Genomic DNA, 23,712 nt, shown 5'->3' with positions numbered 1-23,712 from the left:
TACCAGATCAAAATAATCTGCGACATCTGCTTTTACAGGATCAAGCTGCTATTGACATCTTGCTTTTGGCTCAAAGGAATGGGTGTGAGGACTTTAAGGGAATGTACTGTTTAAACCTTTCTGATCATAATGAGTCAATTCACAAATCCATTACTTTCCTGAAAGAGCACATGAGAAAGATTCAATATGGTATCAATCCTTTCAATCAATGGTTCACTGACTTGTTTGAAAGAAGGTGTAGATGGTTGCTGGGTTTAGTCACAAGGGGATTAAGGATTTGGTTTATGGTGGTGGTAATCATTGTTGTGTGTTGTAAGTATAGCTAAAGAGTTACTTGTAAAACTGCTGTGTTGGGCTTGGTTTGCTCAAAAGAAGAAGGGGGAATTGTTGAGGGATTTCTTGAAACAGCAAAAATCCCATGGCTTGCTGTAGCTGAGCAAACCAAGCTACCAGGGCAACTATGAGAAGTTCCCATGACAGTGTTCCCACATCGCTCAATTGAGGAATTCAGAAAAATATTGTTACCAGTAGCTGGCTTCAAGGACAAGGTCTATGTGACTGCTAATCACAAGGGGTTGTTTTCTTGCAGTTGTTTGTCTGAGTGCTTTTGACCAATAATCTTGTGTGAGACACTGTCCACCCCTGTTAAGTTCTCTATAAAAGTTAGGCTATTCGGGCAATAAAATAGAGCATGATCTGACTCTACTGGTGTCTGTCGTGCTTTCAGCCGTGCTTCCTGCAACACTTAACCACATCAAAACAACTCCAGAAATAGAGAAGCAATAGGTAGAAAGTCTTATTTTTTTAGTAAAGCTTCCCAGTAATCAGAAAGATGCTTGTTACCAGTCAGTAAAAGCTTTAAGTTTTCCATTGAAATACATCCCAAGTTTAATTCTGTAGTTCTAATAATTCTTGCTACAAATAGAAGAATGTATTCTCATAGGGTCTGTAGATAACACTGAACAGAAATGAGTTGCAGTGATAGGACAGCTTTGTAATGGCAAGGTGAACCTTAACTGGCGATGCGTCCAAGGATGAGATGAAATCAGAAAAAAATGCAAAGTATTACAGTCAGAGTGAAAAACAAGGAACAAATATGAAAGATATAATAAATGACTGCATAATCAGAATGGCAGAAAAAACATCTAGTAATTCTAGCAGTAAAATAAAAACCAAACGAATCAACAAAAGGCAAGTCTTTTGACAAAGGGAAAATTTCATTCTAAGCTGTATTAACAGGAAAGTTGTAGGAAAGATCTTAGTGAATACCTAGCAGGTTATAGCTAGAATATTATGTCCATTTTAGATAGTGTATATAAAGCATATGGGTCCCGATGGGATGCATCCACGTGTGCTAAGGAAGTTGGTAGAGGTGATTGCTGAACCGCTTTCTATCATCTTTGAAAGGTCCTGGAGAACAGGAGAGGTGCCTGAAGACTGGAGGATAGCCAGTGTCACTCCAGTCTTCAAGAAGGGCAAGAAGGAGGATCCGGGAAACTACAGGCCAGTCAGTCTCACCTCTGTCCCTGGAAAGGTGTTGGAACAGCTTGTTCTGGATGCCATCTCCAAGCAATTGGAAGAGAAGAAGGTTATGAGGAGTAGTCAGCATGGATTCACCAAGGGGAAGTCGTGCTCGACCAACCTCGTTGCCTTCTACGATGGCATCACCAGCTGGGTAGGTGAGGGGAGAGCCGTGGATGTCATCTACCTTGACTTTAACAAGGCATTTCATACTGTCTCCCATGACATCCTGCTAGCAAAGCTGAGAAAGTATGGGAGAGAGGAGTGGACAGTAAGGTGGGTTGAGAACTAGCTGACTGGCCGAGCTCAGAGGGTGGTGATCAGAGGAGCAGAGTCTGGCTGGAGGCCTGTGACTAGAGGTGTTCCCCAGGGGTCGGTGCTGGGTCCGGTCTTGTTAAACATCTTCATTGACGACCTTAATGAGGGAATAGTGTCTGCCCTCAGCAGACACAAAGCTGGGAGGAGTGGCTGACATGCCAGAAGGCTGTGGTGCCATTCAGCGAGACCTGAACAGGCTGGAGAGATGGGTAGGAAGAAACCAAATGAGGTTTAACAAGAGCAAGTGTAGAGTCCTGCACCTGGGAAGGAACAACCCAAAGTATCAGTACAGGCTGGGGGACGACCTGCTGGAGACGAGCTCTGAGGGTCCTGGTGGACAACAGGTTGACCATGAGCCAGCAGTGTGCCCTCATGGCCAAGAGGGCTAATGGGATCCTGGCGTGCATTAAAAGGAGTGTGGCCAGCAGGTCAAGGGAGGTGATCCTCCCCCTCTACTCTGCCTTGGTCAGGCCTCACCTGGAGTACTGTGTCCAGTTCTGGGCTCCCTGGTACAAGAAAGACAGGGATCTCCTGGAAAGAGTCCAGCGGAGGGCCACAAAGATGATATGGGGCCTGGAGCATCTTCCCTATGAGGAAAGGCTGAGAGACCTGGGTCTGTTCAGCCTGGAGAAGAGAAGACTGGATCTCATTAATGTGTATAAATACCTGAGGTGTGGGAGACAGAGGGATTTGGCCAACCTCTTTTCAGTGGTTTGCGGGGACAGGACAAGGAGTAATGGCCACAAGATAGAGCACAGGAAGTTCTGCACCAACATGCGAAAGAACTTCTTCACGGTGAGAGTGACAGAGCACTGGAACAGGCTGCCCAGGGAGGTTGTGGAGTCTCCTTCTCTGGAGATATTTAAGGCCCGTCTGGACACCTACCTGGGCATCCTACTCTAAGGAACCTGCTTTGGCAGGGGATTGGACCCGATGATCTTTTGAGGTCCCTTCCAACCCCTTCAGTTCTGTGATTCTGTGCTCCTGTGATTTTAGATAGTGTATATAAAGCACTAAAATTTAAAACTTTATTAAATCAGCAAGAATGAAACAGTCAGCAATGACAGGTTAAAAAGAACTAGGTTTGATCAGATATAAAAATAAAGCATGTAAAATATTTTTGCAAAGTTGATAGCAATCAGGAGTTTAGTATTTTAGTCCAGACAATCCCTACTTGAAATTAAACACACAGAACAACACATTAACTTTATGATTTACAAGCTTGTAGTGTAACTTCACTCAAAAACTTCATTAACCACATTATAAGGATATATAATATTTTCCAGTTTTATACCAATTTTTCTGAACTTTTGGAAGTTTCTATTCTTTAATTATACATTAGTATATTTCAAGTTGGGTTTTTGGTTGCTAAATTTGGCTCTATTAATAACCACCTTTCATGTATTCCTTTAATAAATAGCCAAAAAACACCCAACAATTTTATCTTTACTTCTAAAAACTGACATTCCAGCAAAATTTTAGTTTCTTTGAAGTGTCCCATATGATTAATTTCACAGTAACCTTAGTTATAGTGGATAGTTCCAGCCTCCTGAAGCTGGTAACCTATTACTACTCACCATCTCACTAACAGATAAGATGCAAAGTCAAGTTATTGGCTTGTTTTGTTAAAAACAACCACCACCACACATACACCCCTCACTGAAGAGATGTAACCCAGACTTCAGAGCATTTTTGAAGAAAAAAAAAAAAAAAAAAGATTTAAAAGGTTTAGAAAACAGCTTTCCTTGCTTATTTGGGGTTAAAATATTTTTACTGCCACTACAAGGAAGTTTAAGAAGTTAGTTTGAATATAATCCATGATGACAATCTGAGCCTCAATACACAGGCACTTAGAGCAAAGACCTATAAGGAGCATAGACTCTTCCATTCAATTCAGTCAGGACTCCATAAGCTCCTGTGAAGCCACAAAACATGGAGATTTTGTCTCCAAGTTTACCATTCTCTGAAGCCAGGCAATAAAGCACTGTTTCTTATACTATGCTACAGTGAACATTCACTGTACAGATTCTTCCAATTATCCTTCCCCTGAAACAAAAGTATTTTGATTTATACTTCTCAATATTTCTTTTCCCCCTCCCTTTCTCAGCACATGGAGACAGGCAATAATGGGAGCTCAGCCACCTCTCTCCTATATTCACAGATCTGCTCTTTCTTGGACAAGGATTTATTGATCAATGTCTCTTGGTTAATTAAAGCACAAGAAGAGTAGGAAATTGAGTGGGTCGGGCATCTTGTGAATTGAATCATCACAGAAGACTAAGTATCCTCAAGGGGAATATTTTCATTTTTTTAATAGATGAGTTAAGATAGAGAAAGAAGCTAATAGTTTGGTTCTTCAGATGTGATGATCCTTAGCTCTATTAAGGAAGCCTTTCTTTATCCCAATTTTTCAGCTGTTTATCACGTAATCGCTTTGCCTGGTATCTGACTGCTAAGAACATTTCAATTATACAGAGTATTTAATTTGCATTTTCCACAATGAAGCTCTGCAATTAGGCAATGCTAAAAATGAAGCACCTCATGCATTGACTTTTTGAGTAAACTCTTTATAATTTAGTTTTAATAATAATTATGAGAAAAAAATCACTCATGCACAAATCACTCAGAATTATCAATTATAAAATACTGAAGTTAATCCACCAATGATTTGTTGAGATTTCTTTTCTTTCAAAAAACTGTAATTATTGGTTTTGCTTTCTGACATAGTAAGGAAGCCATTTTTTATCTTCAATAACCACTAGTCTTAGAAATTGCTTTATTTACATACAAACCTCGGCTTTCATTTGTTTCCAGCAGTGATACCATCAGTAGATACAACTCCAAAACAATGCAGTGATTATATACTCTCAAGCCAAATTTACAAGGATGTTGCAACATAAAAACACATCCTACTGACTTTCAGAATTTTTACTGAAGCTCATCAAGTCCGTCTGCCAGTTTCTCCATCTCATTTGTCTCCAGCATTCAAGCATGTTTATATATCTGCACTACTGACCAAAGAACTAGTTCTACCCTCCTCTTCTTCTCAGCTATTGCTTGTACCACACCTGATGACAAAACCAAGAAAATGATCCAAATAAAAATTGAACGGATCAGATACGTTAATTAGTTTTCAGACAGAGTGATTACCTGACAAGGCTGCACAAACACCAGTAAAAAATAAAGAGAGACTCCAAAAATAATAAGCTTTCTTGCAAAGACAGGACTGCTGTCTTTGCTGCTGAAGCTCCACACCTCACTGAATTGCAACCTTGTATACAACTAAACAGCTCATTCCATTCACTAATCATGGTACTTGGCCTTGTGTTTTTTTCTGTGAATTAAAGCAAGAAAAGCCTGCAAGCTTGTACCAAAGGAGGGTGGAGGTGGACACTTGGTAGAGTTCAGGCACATAAATCTACTAAACATGGGAACAAGACTGCAATTTCATATTAAACAATGCAAGACTTTACATAAAATAAGAAAAGACACATGAGAATGACTTCTAAACTGAGAGGTAGGGTAGGACAGAAGAAACATCATAGATATCAATAGTTAGGGATTTTACTTGCATGAAATTCTATAAGCAGAAATCAATCTTCATTTGAATTTTATATTGTCTTTTTCATAGAATGCTCCTGCCTGCAAAAATCTCTAGATTTTTTGTTGACCACCCCAACAAAAAGAACAAAGCATTGAATACTAGTTAGATTTAGCTTTCCTTAAAGCAGCCAAAAAAAAAAAAAAAAGAACACAGACAGACCCACCCCTAAAAATCACATGATAAAATTTTAAAAGAGGAACGAGAGGCAGACAAGAATTTGGTTTGTATGCTGTAGTAAAGATATGCATGGTTATTTGGTTATTTCTCCATTTTCCTTAAAAAAAAAAAAAAAAAAAAAAAAAAAAGACAGTTAAAACTTCAGGTAGACAGACCTGACAAGGTTTGCATAGAAAGAAAATAGCTGTTAAAGAACATTCCTGAATGCCTAAGGAGCCAAAAGCTTTGTGAGGAAAAAAAAAATGTAGAAACTAATCAGTGCTGAATATGCTTAAATGAAGCTAAAAGAAGCAGGTGCTGTTTGCCTGAACAGAGGTTCAATTCTTTGGAGGAGAAGGAAGCTGGGAGAAGATTAGGGAATTTGGAAGTGTTCCTTTAAAAAAAAAAAAATCAGCAAAGCATAATATTGACGGGGAAACAGGCTATGAAAGAGGATTTCCTTGTGGTGGATAGAAATATTTGACCACGTATTCAATAAACTTATTTTACAAGTATCCACTAATGCTGATGAAGTAGAAATTCAAACAGTATGACTTTTCAAACAGTAGAATTCAAACTATGACTTTGCACATTTTGTACTAAGGAAAAAAAAACGACAGCAAAATCAATAAATTAAAGCTTCAAATCTTCATCCTAATTCAATAAAGAACCTTAAAACTTTGCTCATCTTAAAGGTCAGCGAGTACAATCAATTTAACACACCAGTCACGCACTTTACCTAGAGTTTTGTGTTCTCAGGGGCCTAAGGTACAAGGATGTTTCCTTCCTACGCACTGCAAAGCATACCATGCAGAGGATACTGTGTACACCAGCACTAACTGGTGGCTTGCAGGATACATCTGTCTTGCTGTCAGTTAGCTGTCCATCTCAGCCCCAGCTCACATCTCACTGACACTGCAAAAGCCAGTTCCTTCGACAGATTGCAACTGGTGCTGCTGGAACCCAGCAGCAACTGCTATCACTGCACCCTGGCCACAGCCACAGCCAGATGATTGCGAAAGGCTCCCAACAGCAGCAGGAACACATCAAGAGAACAAACAGGAACTGAGAACAAGTACAGAAAATTTTACAAGACCTTTCAACTCACCACTGAAACAGTTTAGATAATAACTCTGTGCCTGTAATGTAAGTCACTACTCAGAATCTCTAACCCCATTCATAGGAAAAGAAAAAAAATGTTTTACCTTAAAACTCACTGTTACTTGTAACTACTGCATTGCAAGAACACGATGCAAAAGCAAATATGAACACATTCCTCCCACTTACCTTTCTTGTCAATAGACTTTTGCGCCTAATTCCGCAAGCCTCTAGCTGAAGACGCCCTCGCAATGCCAATTCGATTAACATGCAGCCACGCAAACCTGAGGAGATGCAATCATTCCAAAATGAAGTGTAACCCTGAGAAGATGAAAAGACAGTAAGATACTTCCACCTCCACCTGAAAACAAATAGAAGAATCATAGAACCATTAAGGTTGGAAAAGACCTCCAAGATCATCTGGTCCAACCATTCCCCCACTACCAATATCACCCACTAAGCACCATGTTCAACCTTTCCTTAAACACCCCCAGGGACGGTGACTCCACCACCTCCCTGGGCAACCCATTCCTATGCCTGACCACTCTTTCTGAGAAGAAATGCCTCCCAATTTCCAACCTAAACCTCCCCTGGGCAACTTGAGGCGATTCCCTCTAGTCCTGTCACTAGTTATCTGCGAGAAAAGGCCAACCCCCAGCTCCCAACAACCTCCTTTAAGGTACCTGTAGAGAGCAATAAGGTCTCCCCTGAGCCTCCTCTCCTCCAGACTAGACAACCCACGTTCCCTCAGCCACTCCTCATAGGACTTGAGTTCCAGGCCCTTCACCAGCTTCATGGCCCTTCTCTGGACATGCTCCAGGGCCTCAATGTCCTTCTTGTAATGAGGGGCCCAAAGCTGAACACAGGACTTGAGGTGCAGCCTCACCAGAGCAGAGTACAGGGGGACAATCACCTCCCTGGTCCTGCTGGCTACACTATTCCTGATACAAACCAGGATGCTGTTGGCCTTCTTGGCCACCTGGGCACACTGCTGGCTCATGTTCGGGCAAGCATCAGTCAGCACCCCCAGATCCTTTTGCTCCGCACAGCTTTCGAGCCACTCTGCCCCAAGCCTGTAGTGTTGCATGGTGTTGTTGTGGCCAAAGTGCAGGATCCGGCACTTAGTCATGTTCAACCTCATCCCATTAGCCTCTGCCCATCAATGCAACCTGTCCAGGTCCCTCTACAGGACCTTCCTACCCTGCAGCAGATCAACACTTCCCCCCAACTTGGTGCCATCTGCAAACTTTCTGAGGATGCACTTGATTTCCTCATCCAAGTCATCAATAAAGATATTAAAGAGGATAGGCCCCAACACTGATCCCTGGGGAACTCCACTAGTGACCTGTCACTGTTGAGGGATTTTTGAAACAGCAAAGATCCCATGGCTTGCTGCAGCTGAGCAAACCAAGCTACCAGGGCAACTATGAGAAGTTCCCATGACAGTGTTCCCACATCGCCCGATTGAGGAATTTAGAAAAATATTGTTGCTAGCAGCTGGCTTCAAGGACGGGATCTACATGACTGCTAATCACAAGGGGGTTGTTTTCTTGCAGGTGGGGTTGTTTTCTTGCAGTTGTTTGAGTGCTTTTGACCAATAATCTTGTGTGAGACACTATCCGCCCCTGTTAAGTTTGCTATAAAAGTCAGGCTATTTGGGCAATAAAAGAGAGCATGATCTGACCATACTAGTGTCTGTCGTGTTTCAGCCGTTCTTCCTGCAACAGGTCACCAGCTGGATTTCACTCTGTTCACCACCACTCCCTGGGCCTGGCCGACCACACAGTTTTCAACCCAGCAAAGAGTGTACCTGTCCAAGCCATGGGCTGCCAGTTTCTCCAGGAGAATACTGTGGGAGACCATGTCAAAGGCCTTGCTGAAGTCTAGGTAGACTATGTCAACAGCCTTTCCCTCATCCACCAGGCGGGTCACCCCATCATAGAAGATGAGGTTGGTCAGGCAAGACTTGCTGACTGCATGAACCCATGCTGACTGGACCTGTTTCTATGGTTGTCCTGCATATGCTGCATGATTGCATTCACGATGACCTGTTCCATCACCTTTCCTGGCACCGAGGTCAGGCTGACAAGCCTGTAGTTCCCCGGGTCCTCCTAATGACCCTTCTTATAGATGGGTGTCACATTACAGAATCACAGAATCATCTAGGTTGGAAGAGACCTCCAAGATCACCTAGTCCATCCTCTGACCTAACACTAACAAGTCCTCCACTAAAACGTATCACTAAGCACTACATCTAAAGATCTTTTAAAGACCTCCAGGGATGGTGCCTCAACCACTTCCCTGGGCAGCCCATTCCAATGCCTCACAACCCTTTCGGTAAAGAAGTTCTTCCTAATATCCAACCTAAACATTCCCTGGAGCAACTTAAGCCCATCCTCCCTCGTCCTGTCACCAGGCATGTGGGAGAACAGACCAATCCCCACCTCGCTACAGCCTCCTTTAAGGTACCTGTAGAGAGCGATAAGGTCACCCCTGAGCCTCCTTTTCTCCAGGCTGAACAAGCCCAACTCCATCAGCTGCTCCACATAAGACTTGTTCTCCAGACCCCTCACCAGCTTCGTCGCCCTTCTCTGGACTTGCTTGAGCACCTCGATGTCCTTCTTGTAGCAAGGGGCCCAAAACTGAACACAGTACTCGAGGTGCGGCCTCACCAGAGCCGAGTACAGGGGGGGCAATCACTTCCCTAGACCTGCTGGCCACACTGCTTCTTATCCAAGCCAGGATGCTGCTGGCCTTCTTGGCCACCTGAGCACACTGCTGGCTCATATTCAGCTGACTATCAACCAATACTCCGTGGTCCTTCTCCACCAGGCAGCTTCCCAACCACTCATCTCCCGGCCTGTAGCTCTGCTTGGGGTTATTGCGCCCCAGGTGCAGGACCCAGCACTTGGCCTTGGTGAACTTCATACAGTTGGCCTCAGCCCATCAGTCCAGCCTATCCAGATCCTCCTGCAGAGCCTTCCTACCCTCGAGTACATCGACACGCACACCTAACTTGGTGTCATCTGCAAACTTACTGAGGGTGCACTCGACCCCCTCATCCAGATCATCGATAAAGGTATTAAAGAGGACCGGCCCCAGTATCGAGCCCTGGGGGACACCACTAGTGACCGGCCTCCAACTGGATTTGACTCCATTCACCACAACTCTTTGGCCCGGCTATGCAGCCAGTTTCTAACCCAACGAAGCGTACACCAGTCCAAGCCATGAGCAGCCAGTTTCTTGAGGAGAATGTTGTGGGAAACGATGTCAAAGGCCTTACTGAAGTCAAGGTAGACCACATCCACGACCTTTTCCTCATCCACTAAGTGCGTCACTTTGTCACAGAAGGAGATCAGGTTCATCAAGCAGTATCTGCCTTTCATGTGTTAATGTCTCTCCTCAGTGTTCAATGGGGATAATCCTACCTCAAGGTAGGGGATGCCTTTAAATCTGATGGAGCTCACAGTAGATGCTGATTGATTTAGGTATCAAATCTGTAGTGATTAAAACTATTTGTTTAGAGCTTGTAAGCACACAAAGAAATATATAAAAAAGTTAGGAGAGTTTTTGAACTTCATGTATTATTTGATTGTCAAGACACTTTTACTTTAGCTCCTGGAAATTATATCACAGTGAGCTCACACTCATAGGACTCCGCCTGGATTTATTGACTTCCATTGTGGGTGTAAGTGAGGGAGAGGGCTGAAACTTGTTCTAAGAACTACTCTAAGCTGCTAAGACCAATTACAGTTTGTCCTGGTTTCAGCTAGGATAGAGTTAATTTTCCTCCTAGTAGCTGGTAGGGTGCTATGTTTTCGATTAGGATGAGAAGAGTGCTGATTACATGCTGATGTTTTAATCGTTGCAGAACAGTGCTCACACCAAGCCAAGGACTTTTTTCAGCTTCTCACTCTGTACTACCAGTGGGCAGGCTAAGGGTACAGCAGGAGCTGGGAGGGGACAGACCCAGGACAGCTGACCCAAAGTGACCAAAGGGGTATTCCATCCCATCTGACGTCATGCTAAATATATGGGGGGGCTAGCTGGGGGTGGGGAGGGCCAGCTGCTTGGGAATAGGCTGGGCATCGGTCAGGGGGTGGTGAGCAATTGCATTGTGCATCATTTGTTTTGTACACATTTATTATTATTGTTATTATTTTCCTGTCTTAATAAACTGTCTTTATCTCAACCCACAGGCTTCATTTTCCCATTTCTCTCCCCCATCCCAGAGAGGGATATATCCTGCCGTATCTGTTCCCCTGTACATTGTTCAACAGATACCATGAGCCCTGCCAGCTCCTGGGTTAGGATCCCTTTCCCCCTTTGAGACAGGTGTGACCCATTGGCAGCCATCAGGCCAGGTGCTGAGTAAATCTCCCCACAGTCAAAAACAACAACAAAATAAATAAATAAACAAACAACCTAATTCCTGCAATGGCACCAGCCTCTCAGCCATGTATTAATCATCTGGGCCTTCCAGGTCTGCTCAGTATCCCTCCTTGCCCCTGAAGGGATAGAGGAAGACACCACCTGCGCTCCCACTTCATCCAGTAACTGTCCCAATCCCCTGAAGTCCTTTTTGATAGCCTTCAGGCTTCTCTCAGCAATTTTGTCTCTGCCAGGATGAATTATCACTAAGGGATAATAATCGGAGGGGTGAATCAGGCCAGGAAGTTTCCTGGTAATGTCCCTGACCTGGGCCCCAGGGAGGCAGCAGACTTCCCTAACAGGTAGGGTCCAGCTGACAAATGGGACCCTCTGTTCCCCTCAGAAGGGAGTCGCCTACGACCATTAATTATCCTCCTTTGGTGAGGAAGGTGGAGGAAGCCTTCAGGTATGGACTTGACTTCCTTGTCCTAGACAACCTCCTGTGTGGACCTTCCCCCACATCCTCACCAATATGTCTCTCAAGCTCCAGGGGCCTCAAGCCTATTGTGTAAGGGCACCTGGGGAGTCGAGGTGAGCAGGGAGGAGGCTCACCTGCAATGTCGAGTAGGGACCTGTTTCCATTCCTCTCTATCTTTCAGGTCCCCTCCCCCTCCAACAGCAATAGGGCAGGAGGTCTACCACTATTTGGGGTGTATCTCCCGAGTACCTTTCTCGCAGGCATGGCAGGGAGTTTCTCCACCAGTCTAACTCCTGTTCACACTCCCTGATAGTCCTTAATCTCTCCACCTCCTCCTTGAGCACTACCTCCAGGCTGATCAGATCCTCCACCTGCTCGCACCTCATGCGAGCAGTATCTCTGCCACCCTCCACTGGTAGCAACAGAGACCTGAACAGCCACATTTTTGGGCAGTCACTTGGTCTGGGTTGCCGCAGTCCTTTTGGCAAGAGGAGGCTTGCTGCGTTCTGTAAGCAGTTCTCTTACCCTCATGCACTTTTGAAGTAGCACTACTAGACAACCACCATTCCTGTACTGTAAACATGAAAGAGAAACAGACTCATCCTCTGTTAATTTTGACACTTAGTCTGTTCTTCAAAGAACAGAGGAACTTCAGGAAAGTGACAAACAAAACAGTACATAATTTTGACTACATATAAACTAAATGTTAACTAATTACATTTTAAGACATCAAGCATTTGGCATTATTGACATCACACAGGCTTATCTGAGTTTCCTGAGACACGTTAATATGATTTAATATCCATAAACAATATGGCACTGAAGTAATAACCTGAAAAGCAATATTAAGAGATATATATAGTTCTTATATGGATTACAAAGCTGCAAATCACACTCATTCTATGAACCACACCATACCTATCACACTTCATCTGTATTTCTGCATTGATAGCTGTCTGCTTAAATAGCAGAACCAAATATTTGACACAATAAATTTACTCAATCACTAGAAACACATTTATTCAATTTTGTACTCCACTACTTGACAACCGTGACAAAAAAAAAAAAAAAAAAAGAAAATGATTCTATTTAAATTATACAGTTGCCAACATTTAATATTACCAAACATGCAAGAACAGTATGTAGGACAAAGCAAAATCATTCTGAGAAATTTCTTTTGAGAAATGATTGTGGAAACACTTGGTATGATCTAGAAAGACCTTCCAAAACTCCTCCAGCAATGCATCCTCTTTATGAAAAGATCCACTTTGGAATACAGAAAAAAATTAAAAATAAAAAATAAAAAAGGAGCACACACTCATAAAATTTACCCTAGCCAGTAACAACAACCAGCTTAAATCACGAGCAATGCAACTTTATCTTGTTCGCAAATGACAGCTGCCAGTGTACACACCAGATGGACACACCTGAAGTCCACTAGATGTACAATCCAGTCACCAACTAATAATGTCATCAAATGTAGACTTCTAGGAACAAAAAAAAAGTTTCCATTTAGCACTTAGCTATTTTCAAGAGCTTTATTACATAGATGATCCATACTTCTAAAAATTCTACAAAAAACACTGAATTAGTAGAAAGCCATTACTGAAATGTCACAGATGTTTACTTAAAAGGCCATAGACATAAGGTTGGAAAGGCATTTGAGGAATTATCTAGTCATCCTTTTTACTGAAAAACGATGCTTTGTATCAGCTACTCTCAGAAGCCAGGCATTCTGTATATTGTTTTTGGTAAGCACCAGACATTTCTTTGCCATTTGGATTTTTGCCATGGATTTCTTTCAATCCATTACGCTGGTCTTTCCAGGTAGTTCAAACAGATGGATGGATAATGTTTTGCTCTTACTGCAAACACTTCAGACAACTGAAGAAACCTTCAGAGAAGGTCAGGTTAGCACACAACAGTCTAAATCATCCTTTAAATTAACTCAAACTTCCTGGCGTAGCTGAAACAGAATAAAGCAAACATTTATCTTCAATGCTGCAAACAGCTCCTTGACACCTATCTCAAGTGGCATACAGCACAACTAGAAAAAGGTACAGAAAAGAGAAACAGTAACGCTCAGCATTACAGAACTACTGCCTATTAAAGAGGCAATAGAGGGATGGTGAAAAATCCTAGAATCATTAAGACCATTAAGAACTCGAGGCCATTCCTTCTAGTACTATCGCTGGTTATCTGCAAGAAGAAGACGACCCCCAACTCCCCACAACTTCTGTTCCAAATACCTAGTTTGTTCCAAATACCTAGCAGTCTCAAAACACTTGCATTAAAGATCATTGTTTACAGATGCAAGCCATTCTGCTATTTAATACCCTTAAATAGCACTAATATTCCCACCAAATACAACACCAATTTTTTTTGCTGTATGTCTTCCTTACAAGTCTTTTCTAATTTTATAAACACCTTAACTCAATGAAATACTTATTTCATTATAGTTGCTAAGCAAGGTGTCTGTCTTAAAAGGTAATGAATTGTTATTTGACAGCAATCGCATTAGAACAGCGCTTTAAGCTATGAATAGCTCACAAGCCAATTTTATATATGCATTGATTCAATAAGAATGTTCACAACTGTCATGTTTATTTACAGAAACAGCACAAAAGTGGTTTTCTTCTGAGCTGACCTAGAAACGCTAAGATTAAAAAAATACTTTTACTAGACAAGCATAAAGGGGAATGAAAATAAAGTTTACAATGGAAACTTACTACTCTATTAACTTTGAAAGCTCAAACTTGCCACTCAAGTATGGCAAAGCACGTAACTAACACCAACATCTTCTTTCTACTTAAATAATAGGTTATCCAAAATCCACATTCATTACACCATTTCCCTCTGTAGTGGGCTTACGTGGCAAGGTTTTGGTAGCAGAGAGCCATAGGGGTGGTTTCTGTGAGAAAGATCTAGAAGCCGCCCCATGTTTGGGAAGGGCCCCATTGTTTTCCAGATCTGAGCCAATAAGCGATGTTGTTTTGCGCCTCTGTGAGAGCATATTTAAGACAGGGAAAAAAAACGCTGTGCCACACAGCAGCCGGGAGAGTCAAGGGAGTGAGAAACAGCCTTGCAGGTGCCAAGGTCAGTGTAGAAGGAGGGGGAGAGGTGCTCCAGGCACCGGAGCAGAAGTCCCCTGAGGCCTGTGGTGAGGACCATGGTGAAGCAGGATGTCCCCCTGCAGCCCATGGAGTACCACGGTGGAGCAGGGTTCCACGCTGCAGCCCGTGGAGGAGACCACGGTGGAGCAGGGTTCCACGCTGCAGCCCGTGGAGGAGACCACAGTGGAGCAGGTGGCCCTGCACCGATGGAGGCTGCCGCCTGTGGAAGACCCCTGCCGGAGCAGATTCCGGGCCGGACCTGTAGCCCGTGGAGAGGAGACCACGCAGGAGCAGGTGACCTGGCAGGAGCTGCTGCCCGTAGGGGAGCCAGGTTGGAGCAGTTTTCTCCTGAGGGATGGACCCCGTGGTATGGACCCATATCTGGAGCAGTTCTGGAAGAGCTGCTGCCTGTGGGAAGCCCACGCTGGATCAGTTCATCAAGGACTGTATCCCGTGGGTGGGACCCCACAGCACAGGGGACGAGAGTGACCGAGAAGGAGCGGCAGAGAAGAAGCGCTGTAGACTGACCATAACCCCCATTCCCCTGTTCCCCTGCGCCGCTCGGGGGGAGGAGGTGGAAGAGGGTGGATGGGGGGGGAAGGTGCTTTTGGTTTCTTTCCTTTGTTTCTCACTTCTCTAGCTTGTTAGTAATGAGCAATAAATCTTACTGTCTGTCTTCTTATGCTGAGTCTGTTTTGCCCGTTGCAATAATTATTGCGTGATTTTCTCGTCCTTATCTCAATCCTTGAGCCCTTTTCACATATTTTCTCCTCTTTCCTCTTTGAGGAGGTGTCGTGGTTTAACCCGGCCGGCAGCTAAACACCACGCAGCCGTTCGCTCACCCTCCCCCCTCCCTCTCTGGGACGGGGGAGAGAAATGGAAAGTGAAGCCCGTGAGTTGAGATAAAGACAGTTTAATAAGACAGGAAAATAATAATAACAAAATAATAATAAAATAATAACAATAATAATACAATGGTGATAATAGGAAAGTAATAATAGTATGTACAAACAAGTGATGCACAATGCAATTGCTCACCACTCGCTGACCGATGCCCAGCCTAACCCCGAGCAGTCCGGCCCCCCCTCCCCCCAGCTAGCCACCCCTATATATTGTTTAGCATGACGTCAGATGGTATGGAATACCCCTTTGGCTAGTTTGGGTCACCTGTCCTGGGTCTGTCCCCTCCCAGCTCTTACTGCACCCCCAGCCTGCCCGTTGGCAGGACAGAGCAAAAGGCTAAGATGTCCTTGGCTTAGTATAAGCACTGCTCTGCAACAATTAAAGCATCGGGGTGTTATCAGCACTCTTCTCATCCTAAGCCAAAACACAGCATTCCACCAGCTACTAGGAAGAAAATTAATTCTGTGCTAACTGAAACCAGGACATCTATCCACCCCTTATTCCATACCATTTATGTCATGCTCAGGTTACACTCTTTTCCATACATTCTAATTAGTCACCTATAGTAATCATGGTAGTGATAACATACAGTATAATATACTATTTAACATGGTACAATTCAGTTCATGGGCTATTCTCACCCAGTATTAAATCTCCTTGAGGTACACACCAGACCTCTCCGTTCTTTTGCATCACCCACCAAGTGTATCCAGGTCCCTGGGCGAAAACAATTCCAGGAATAGGTTTGCCTTTTCCTGAGGCAGGAGTAGCCCAGACTGTTTTACCCAGCATATTTTTTACATGCACTACAGGAACTTTATCCCCATCTACAGTACGTAACAGGTTTGACTGGGCAGGTCCAGCTCGGTTGGTAGTTCCCCTAGTATTGACTAACCAGGTGGCCTTTGCCAAATGCGTATCCCAGTTTTTGAACGTCCCAGCGCCCATTGCTTTCAAGGTAGTCTTTAACAGGCCATTGTATCGTTCAACTTTCCCGGAGGCTGGTGCATGATAGGGGATGTGATACACCCATTCAATACCATGTTCTTTGGCCCAAGTGTCTATAAGGTTGTTTCGGAAGTGAGTCCCATTGTCTGATTCTATTCTTTCTGGGGTGCCATGTCGCCATAGGACTTGCTTTTCAAGGCCCAGGATGGTGTTCCGGGCGGTGGCATGAGGCACAGGATATGTTTCCAGCCATCCGGTGGTTGCTTCCACCATTGTAAGTACGTGGCGCTTGCCATTGCGAGTTTGAGGGAGTGTGATGTAATCAATCTGCCAGGCCTCTCCATATTTATATTTCAGCCATCGTCCTCCATACCAAAGAGGCTTTGACCGTTTGGCTTGCTTGATTGCAGCACATGTTTCACAGTCATGAATAACCTGTGCTATAGCGTCCATGGTCAAGTCCACCCCTCGATCACGAGCCCATCTGTATGTTGCGTCTCTACCTTGATGGCCTGAGGTGTCATGGGCCCATCGGGCTATAAATAATTCACCTTTATGCTGCCAATCCAAGTCCACCTGAGCTACTTCAATCTTAGCAGCCTGATCCACCTGCTGGTTGTTTTGATGTTCTTCAGTAGCCCGATTCTTGGGCACATGAGCATCTACGTGGCGTACTTTCACAGCCAGGTTCTCTACCCGAGCAGCAATATCTTGCCACAATGCAGCAGCCCAGATGGGTTTGCCCCTACGCTGCCAGTTGTTTTGCTTTAAGCAGAATCTGAAGTGCATTCATGAGGCAGAACAACAAGACTATGGTATTCTGAGTATTCCAGAAATATTCAATATCTTGGAGAGCTATTGTGACAAGCTCAGGGGATAAGAGGGTGGTGAAGGAGGAAGGCAGAGTGACCCAGGAGGATACAGGGGTGGTGAAGGAGAAAGGGAGAGTAAGCAAGTAAGGAAAAATATCCTCCCCTTTCCCCTCCACAGATTGACTCCCTAATGGAAAAAAACAATAGGTATAATTGCTAATAGTTTCCAAGATACAGTTTCCAAAGTACAGAGTCGACGATGTTACTGAATACAAATAACAAGTTAGAGTCATGACCACATATTTCATCGTCTCATAAGCCATTGCTACAACACACAGCACCATAATGATCTGAAACCAGGGCCCGGAGAGGATAAACAACACGACAGAGAGCAAATACGGAAAATAATGTACTATAATACTCAATTTGGAAAACAGGCGAAGCAGAATTGAGATTAAAGCAATCAGCATCATGACAAGTGACTATTAAGCAGGTCTAATCCTTACACCAATTTTAGTTTAACACACTCTGGTCAGATCTGCCGTTATCTCAACCTTTCGAGCCCCACGTTGGGCGCCAAAAAGACTGTCGTGGTTTAACCCGGCCGGCAGCTAAACACCACGCAGCCGTTCGCTCACCCTCCCCCCTCCCTCTCTGGGACGGGGGAGAGAAATGGAAAGTGAAGCCCGTGAGTTGAGATAAAGACAGTTTAATAAGACAGGAAAATAATAATAACAAAATAATAATAAAATAATAACAATAATAATACAATGGTGATAATAGGAAAGTAATAATAGTATGTACAAACAAGTGATGCACAATGCAATTGCTCACCACTCGCTGACCGATGCCCAGCCTAACCCCGAGCAGTCCGGCCCCCCCTCCCCCCAGCTAGCCACCCCTATATATTGTTTAGCATGACGTCAGATGGTATGGAATACCCCTTTGGCTAGTTTGGGTCACCTGTCCTGGGTCTGTCCCCTCCCAGCTCTTACTGCACCCCCAGCCTGCCCGTTGGCAGGACAGAGCAAAAGGCTGAGATGTCCTTGGCTTAGTATAAGCACTGCTCTGCAACAATTAAAGCATCGGGGTGTTATCAGCACTCTTCTCATCCTAAGCCAAAACACAGCATTCCACCAGCTACTAGGAAGAAAATTAATTCTGTGCTAACTGAAACCAGGACATCTATCCACCCCTTATTCCATACCATTTATGTCATGCTCAGGTTACACTCTTTTCCATACATTCTAATTAGTCACCTATAGTAATCATGGTAGTGATAACATACAGTATAATATACTATTTAACATGGTACAATTCAGTTCATGGGCTATTCTCACCCAGTATTAAATCTCCTTGAGGTACACACCGGACCTCTCCGTTCTTTTGCATCACCCACCAAGTGTATCCAGGTCCCTGGGCGAAAACAATTCCAGGAATAGGTTTGCCTTTTCCTGAGGCAGGAGTAGCCCAGACTGTTTTACTCATCATATTTTTTACATGCACTACAGGAACTTTATCCCCATCTACAGTACGTAACAGGTTTGACTGGGCAGGTCCAGCTCGGTTGGTAGATCCCCTAGTATTGACTAACCAGGTGGCCTTTGCCAAATGCGTATCCCAGTTTTTGAACGTCCCAGCGCCCATTGCTTTCAAGGTAGTCTTTAACAGGCCATTGTATCGTTCAACTTTCCCGGAGGCTGGTGCATGATAGGGGATGTGATACACCCATTCAATACCATGTTCTTTGGCCCAAGTGTCTATAAGGTTGTTTCGGAAGTGAGTCCCATTGTCTGATTCTATTCTTTCTGGGGTGCCATGTCGCCATAGGACTTGCTTTTCAAGGCCCAGGATGGTGTTCCGGGCGGTGGCATGAGGCACAGGATATGTTTCCAGCCATCCGGTGGTTGCTTCCACCATTGTAAGTACGTGGCGCTTGCCATTGCGAGTTTGAGGGAGTGTGATGTAATCAATCTGCCAGGCCTCTCCATATTTATATTTCAGCCATCGTCCTCCATACCAAAGAGGCTTTGACCGTTTGGCTTGCTTGATTGCAGCACATGTTTCACAGTCATGAATAACCTGTGCTATAGCGTCCATGGTCAAGTCCACCCCTCGATCACGAGCCCATCTGTATGTTGCGTCTCTACCTTGATGGCCTGAGGTGTCATGGGCCCATCGGGCTATAAATAATTCACCTTTATGCTGCCAATCCAAGTCCACCTGAGCTACTTCAATCTTAGCAGCCTGATCCACCTGCTGGTTGTTTTGATGTTCTTCAGTAGCCCGATTCTTGGGCACATGAGCATCTACGTGGCGTACTTTCACAGCCAGGTTCTCTACCCGAGCAGCAATATCTTGCCACAATGCAGCAGCCCAGATGGGTTTGCCCCTACGCTGCCAGTTGTTTTGCTTTAAGCAGAATCTGAAGTGCATTCATGAGGCAGAACAACAAGACTATGGTATTCTGAGTATTCCAGAAATATTCAATATCTTGGAGAGCTATTGTGACAAGCTCAGGGGATAAGAGGGTGGTGAAGGAGGAAGGCAGAGTGACCCAGGAGGATACAGGGGTGGTGAAGGAGAAAGGGAGAGTAAGCAAGTAAGGAAAAATATCCTCCCCTTTCCCCTCCACAGATTGACTCCCTAATGGAAAAAAACAATAGGTATAATTGCTAATAGTTTCCAAGATACAGTTTCCAAAGTACAGAGTCGACGATGTTACTGAATACAAATAACAAGTTAGAGTCATGACCACATATTTCATCGTCTCATAAGCCATTGCTACAACACACAGCACCATAATGATCTGAAACCAGGGCCCGGAGAGGATAAACAACACGACAGAGAGCAAATACGGAAAATAATGTACTATAATACTCAATTTGGAAAACAGGCGAAGCAGAATTGAGATTAAAGCAATCAGCATCATGACAAGTGACTATTAAGCAGGTCTAATCCTTACACCAATTTTAGTTTAACACACTCTGGTCAGATCTGCCGTTATCTCAACCTTTCGAGCCCCACGTTGGGCGCCAAAAAGACTGTCGTGGTTTAACCCGGCCGGCAGCTAAACACCACGCAGCCGTTCGCTCACCCTCCCCCCTCCCTCTCTGGGACGGGGGAGAGAAATGGAAAGTGAAGCCCGTGAGTTGAGATAAAGACAGTTTAATAAGACAGGAAAATAATAATAACAAAATAATAATAAAATAATAACAATAATAATACAATGGTGATAATAGGAAAGTAATAATAGTATGTACAAACAAGTGATGCACAATGCAATTGCTCACCACTCGCTGACCGATGCCCAGCCTAACCCCGAGCAGTCCGGCCCCCCCTCCCCCCAGCTAGCCACCCCTATATATTGTTTAGCATGACGTCAGATGGTATGGAATACCCCTTTGGCTAGTTTGGGTCACCTGTCCTGGGTCTGTCCCCTCCCAGCTCTTACTGCACCCCCAGCCTGCCCGTTGGCAGGACAGAGCAAAAGGCTGAGATGTCCTTGGCTTAGTATAAGCACTGCTCTGCAACAATTAAAGCATCGGGGTGTTATCAGCACTCTTCTCATCCTAAGCCAAAACACAGCATTCCACCAGCTACTAGGAAGAAAATTAATTCTGTGCTAACTGAAACCAGGACATCTATCCACCCCTTATTCCATACCATTTATGTCATGCTCAGGTTACACTCTTTTCCATACATTCTAATTAGTCACCTATAGTAATCATGGTAGTGATAACATACAGTATAATATACTATTTAACATGGTACAATTCAGTTCATGGGCTATTCTCACCCAGTATTAAATCTCCTTGAGGTACACACCGGACCTCTCCGTTCTTTTGCATCACCCACCAAGTGTATCCAGGTCCCTGGGCGAAAACAATTCCACGAATAGGTTTGCCTTTTCCTGAGGCAGGAGTAGCCCAGACTGTTTTACCCAGCATATTTTTTACATGCACTACAGGAACTTTATCCCCATCTACAGTACGTAACAGGTTTGACTGGGCAGGTCCAGCTCGGTTGGTAGTTCCCCTAGTATTGACTAACCAGGTGGCCTTTGCCAAATGCGTATCCCAGTTTTTGAACGTCCCAGCGCCCATTGCTTTCAAGGTAGTCTTTAACAGGCCATTGTATCGTTCAACTTTCCCGGAGGCTGGTGCATGATAGGGGATGTGATACACCCACTCAATATCATGCTCTTTGGCCCAAGTGCCTATAAGGTTGTTTCGGAAATGAGTCCCATTGTCTGACTCTATTCTTTCTGGGGTGCCATGTCGCCATAGGACTTGCTTTTCAAGGCCCAGGATAGTGTTCTGGGAGGTGGCATGGGGCACAGGATATGTTTCCAGCCATCCGGTAGTTGCTTCCACCATAAGTACGTGGCGCTTGCAGTTGCAGGTTTGAAGGAGTGTGATGTAATCAATCTGCCAGGCCTCTCCATATTTATATTTCAGCCATTGTCCTCCATACCAAAGAGGCTTTGACCATTTGGCTTGCTTCATAGCAGCATGTCTCATAACCATGAATAACCTGTGCTATAGCGCCCATGGTCAGGTCCACCCCTCGATCACGAGCCCATCTGTATGTTGCATCTCTGCCTTGATGGCCTGAGGTGTCATGGGCCCATCGGGCTATAAATAATTCAGCTGCATGTTGCCAGTCCAGGTCCACCTGAGACACTTCAATCTTAGCAGCCTGATCCACCTGCTGGTTGTTTTGATGTTCTTCAGTAGCCCGATTCTTGGGCACATGAGCATCTACGTGGCGTACCTTTACAACCAGGTTCTCTACCTGGGCAACAATATCTTGCCACAATGCAGCAGCCCAGATGGATTTGCCCTTGTGCTGCCAGTTGTTCTGCTTCCATTGCTGTAACCACCCCCGCAGGGCATTTGCTACCATCCATGAATCAGTGTAGAGATAGAGAACTGGCCACTTCTCTCGTTCAGCAATATCTAAAGCCAGCTGAATGGCCTTCACTTCTGCCAACTGACTCGATTCACCTTCTCCCACAGAAGCTTCTGCAACTCATCTTGTAGGACTCTGTACATCAGTCTTCCATCTCCGATGCTTTCCCACAATACACCAGGACCCATCAGTGAACAGGGCATATTGCTTCTCATTTTCTGGTAGCTTGTTGTACAGTGGGGCTTCTTCAGCACAGACCACCTCCTCCTCTGATCATATCCCAAAGTATTTGCCTTCTGGCCAGTCCATGATCACTTCCAAGATTCCTGGGCGACTGGGGTTTCCTATTCGAGCCCACTGAGTAATCAGTGCAACCCACTTGCTCCATGTAGCATCAGTTGCATGATGTGTAGAGGGGACTCTTCCTTTGAACATCCAGCCCAGTACAGGCAGTCGGGGTGCCAGGAGGAGCTGCACTTCCACACCAACCACTTCCAAAGCAGATCGAACTCCCTCATATGCTGCTAATATCTCCTTTTCAGTTGGAGTGTAGCGGGCCTCAGATCCTCTGTATCCCCGACTCCAAAACCCCAAGGGTCGACCTCGAGTTTCCCCAGGCTCTTCCTGCCAGAGGCTCCAGGTGGGGCCGTTCTCCCCGGCTGCGGTGTAGAGCACATTCTTTACATCTGGTCCTGTTCAGACTGGCCCAAGGGCTACTGCATGAACTATGTCCTGCTTAATTTGTTGAAAGGCTTGTTGTTGCTCAGGGCCCCATTCAAACTCATTCTTCTTACGGGTTACTTGGTAGAGCGGGTTTACAATCAGACTGTAATTTGGGATGTGCATTCTCCAAAACCCCACAACACCTAGGAAAGTCTGTGTTTCTTTTTTGCTAGTTTGTGGAGACGTAGCTGTTGTTTTGTTGATCACATCCATTGGGATTTGATGACGTCCATCTTGCCATTTTATTCCTAAAAACTGGATCTCTCGTGCAGGTCCTTTGACTTTATTTTGCTTTATGGCAAAACTGGCCTTCAGAAGGATTTGGACTATTTTCTTCCCTTTCTCAAAAACTTCCTCTGCTGTGTCACCCCACACAATAATGTCATCGATGTACTGCAGGTGTTCAGGAGCTCCCCCTTGTTCCAGCGCAGACTGGATCAGTCCACGGCAAATAGTAGGGCTGTGTTTCTACCCCTGGGGCAGCCGATTCCAAGTGTACTGGACTCCCCTCCAAGTGAAAGCAAATTGTGGCCTGCATGCTACTGCCAGAGGGGTGGAGAAAAATGCATTAGCGATATCAGTTGTGGCGTACCACTTGGCTGCCTTCGATTCCAGTTCGTACTGGAGTTCCAGCATGTCTGGCACTGCAGCACGTAGAGGTGGTGTGACTTCGTTCAGGCCACGATAGTCCACTGTTAGTCTCCACTCGCCATTAGACTTTCACACTGGCCATATGGGACTATTAAAAGGGGA

The 23,712-nt window shown here is 44.7% G+C and overlaps 2 protein-coding genes across 4 annotated transcripts in view; both read right to left on the bottom strand.

Moving 5' to 3' along the window:
* The window catches only part of LOC137847036 (non-lysosomal glucosylceramidase-like), a 393,739-nt gene that overhangs the window by 266,178 nt on the left and 103,849 nt on the right, over positions 1–23,712 (bottom strand). The window lies entirely within an intron of this gene.
* LOC137847032 (Golgi phosphoprotein 3-like) overlaps positions 1–23,712 on the bottom strand; it is a 61,649-nt gene that overhangs the window by 12,664 nt on the left and 25,273 nt on the right. Inside the window, exon 2 of one of the 3 annotated variants that reach the window (XM_068665297.1) lies at positions 6,887–7,018. The exons of 1 other annotated variant lie outside the window; for it this stretch is intronic. In XM_068665297.1, coding sequence (XP_068521398.1) covers positions 6,887–7,018 — 132 coding nt within the window. Of the gene's footprint in view, positions 1–6,886; positions 7,059–23,712 lie in introns of all 3 variants that reach the window. One more of the 3 variants, XM_068665298.1, reaches the window with a different exon arrangement.

This window comes from Anas acuta, chromosome W, assembly GCF_963932015.1.
Source record: "Anas acuta chromosome W, bAnaAcu1.1, whole genome shotgun sequence".
Classification (NCBI taxonomy): domain Eukaryota; kingdom Metazoa; phylum Chordata; class Aves; order Anseriformes; family Anatidae; genus Anas; species Anas acuta.
This window is presented reverse-complemented; position numbering and strand designations above follow the sequence as displayed.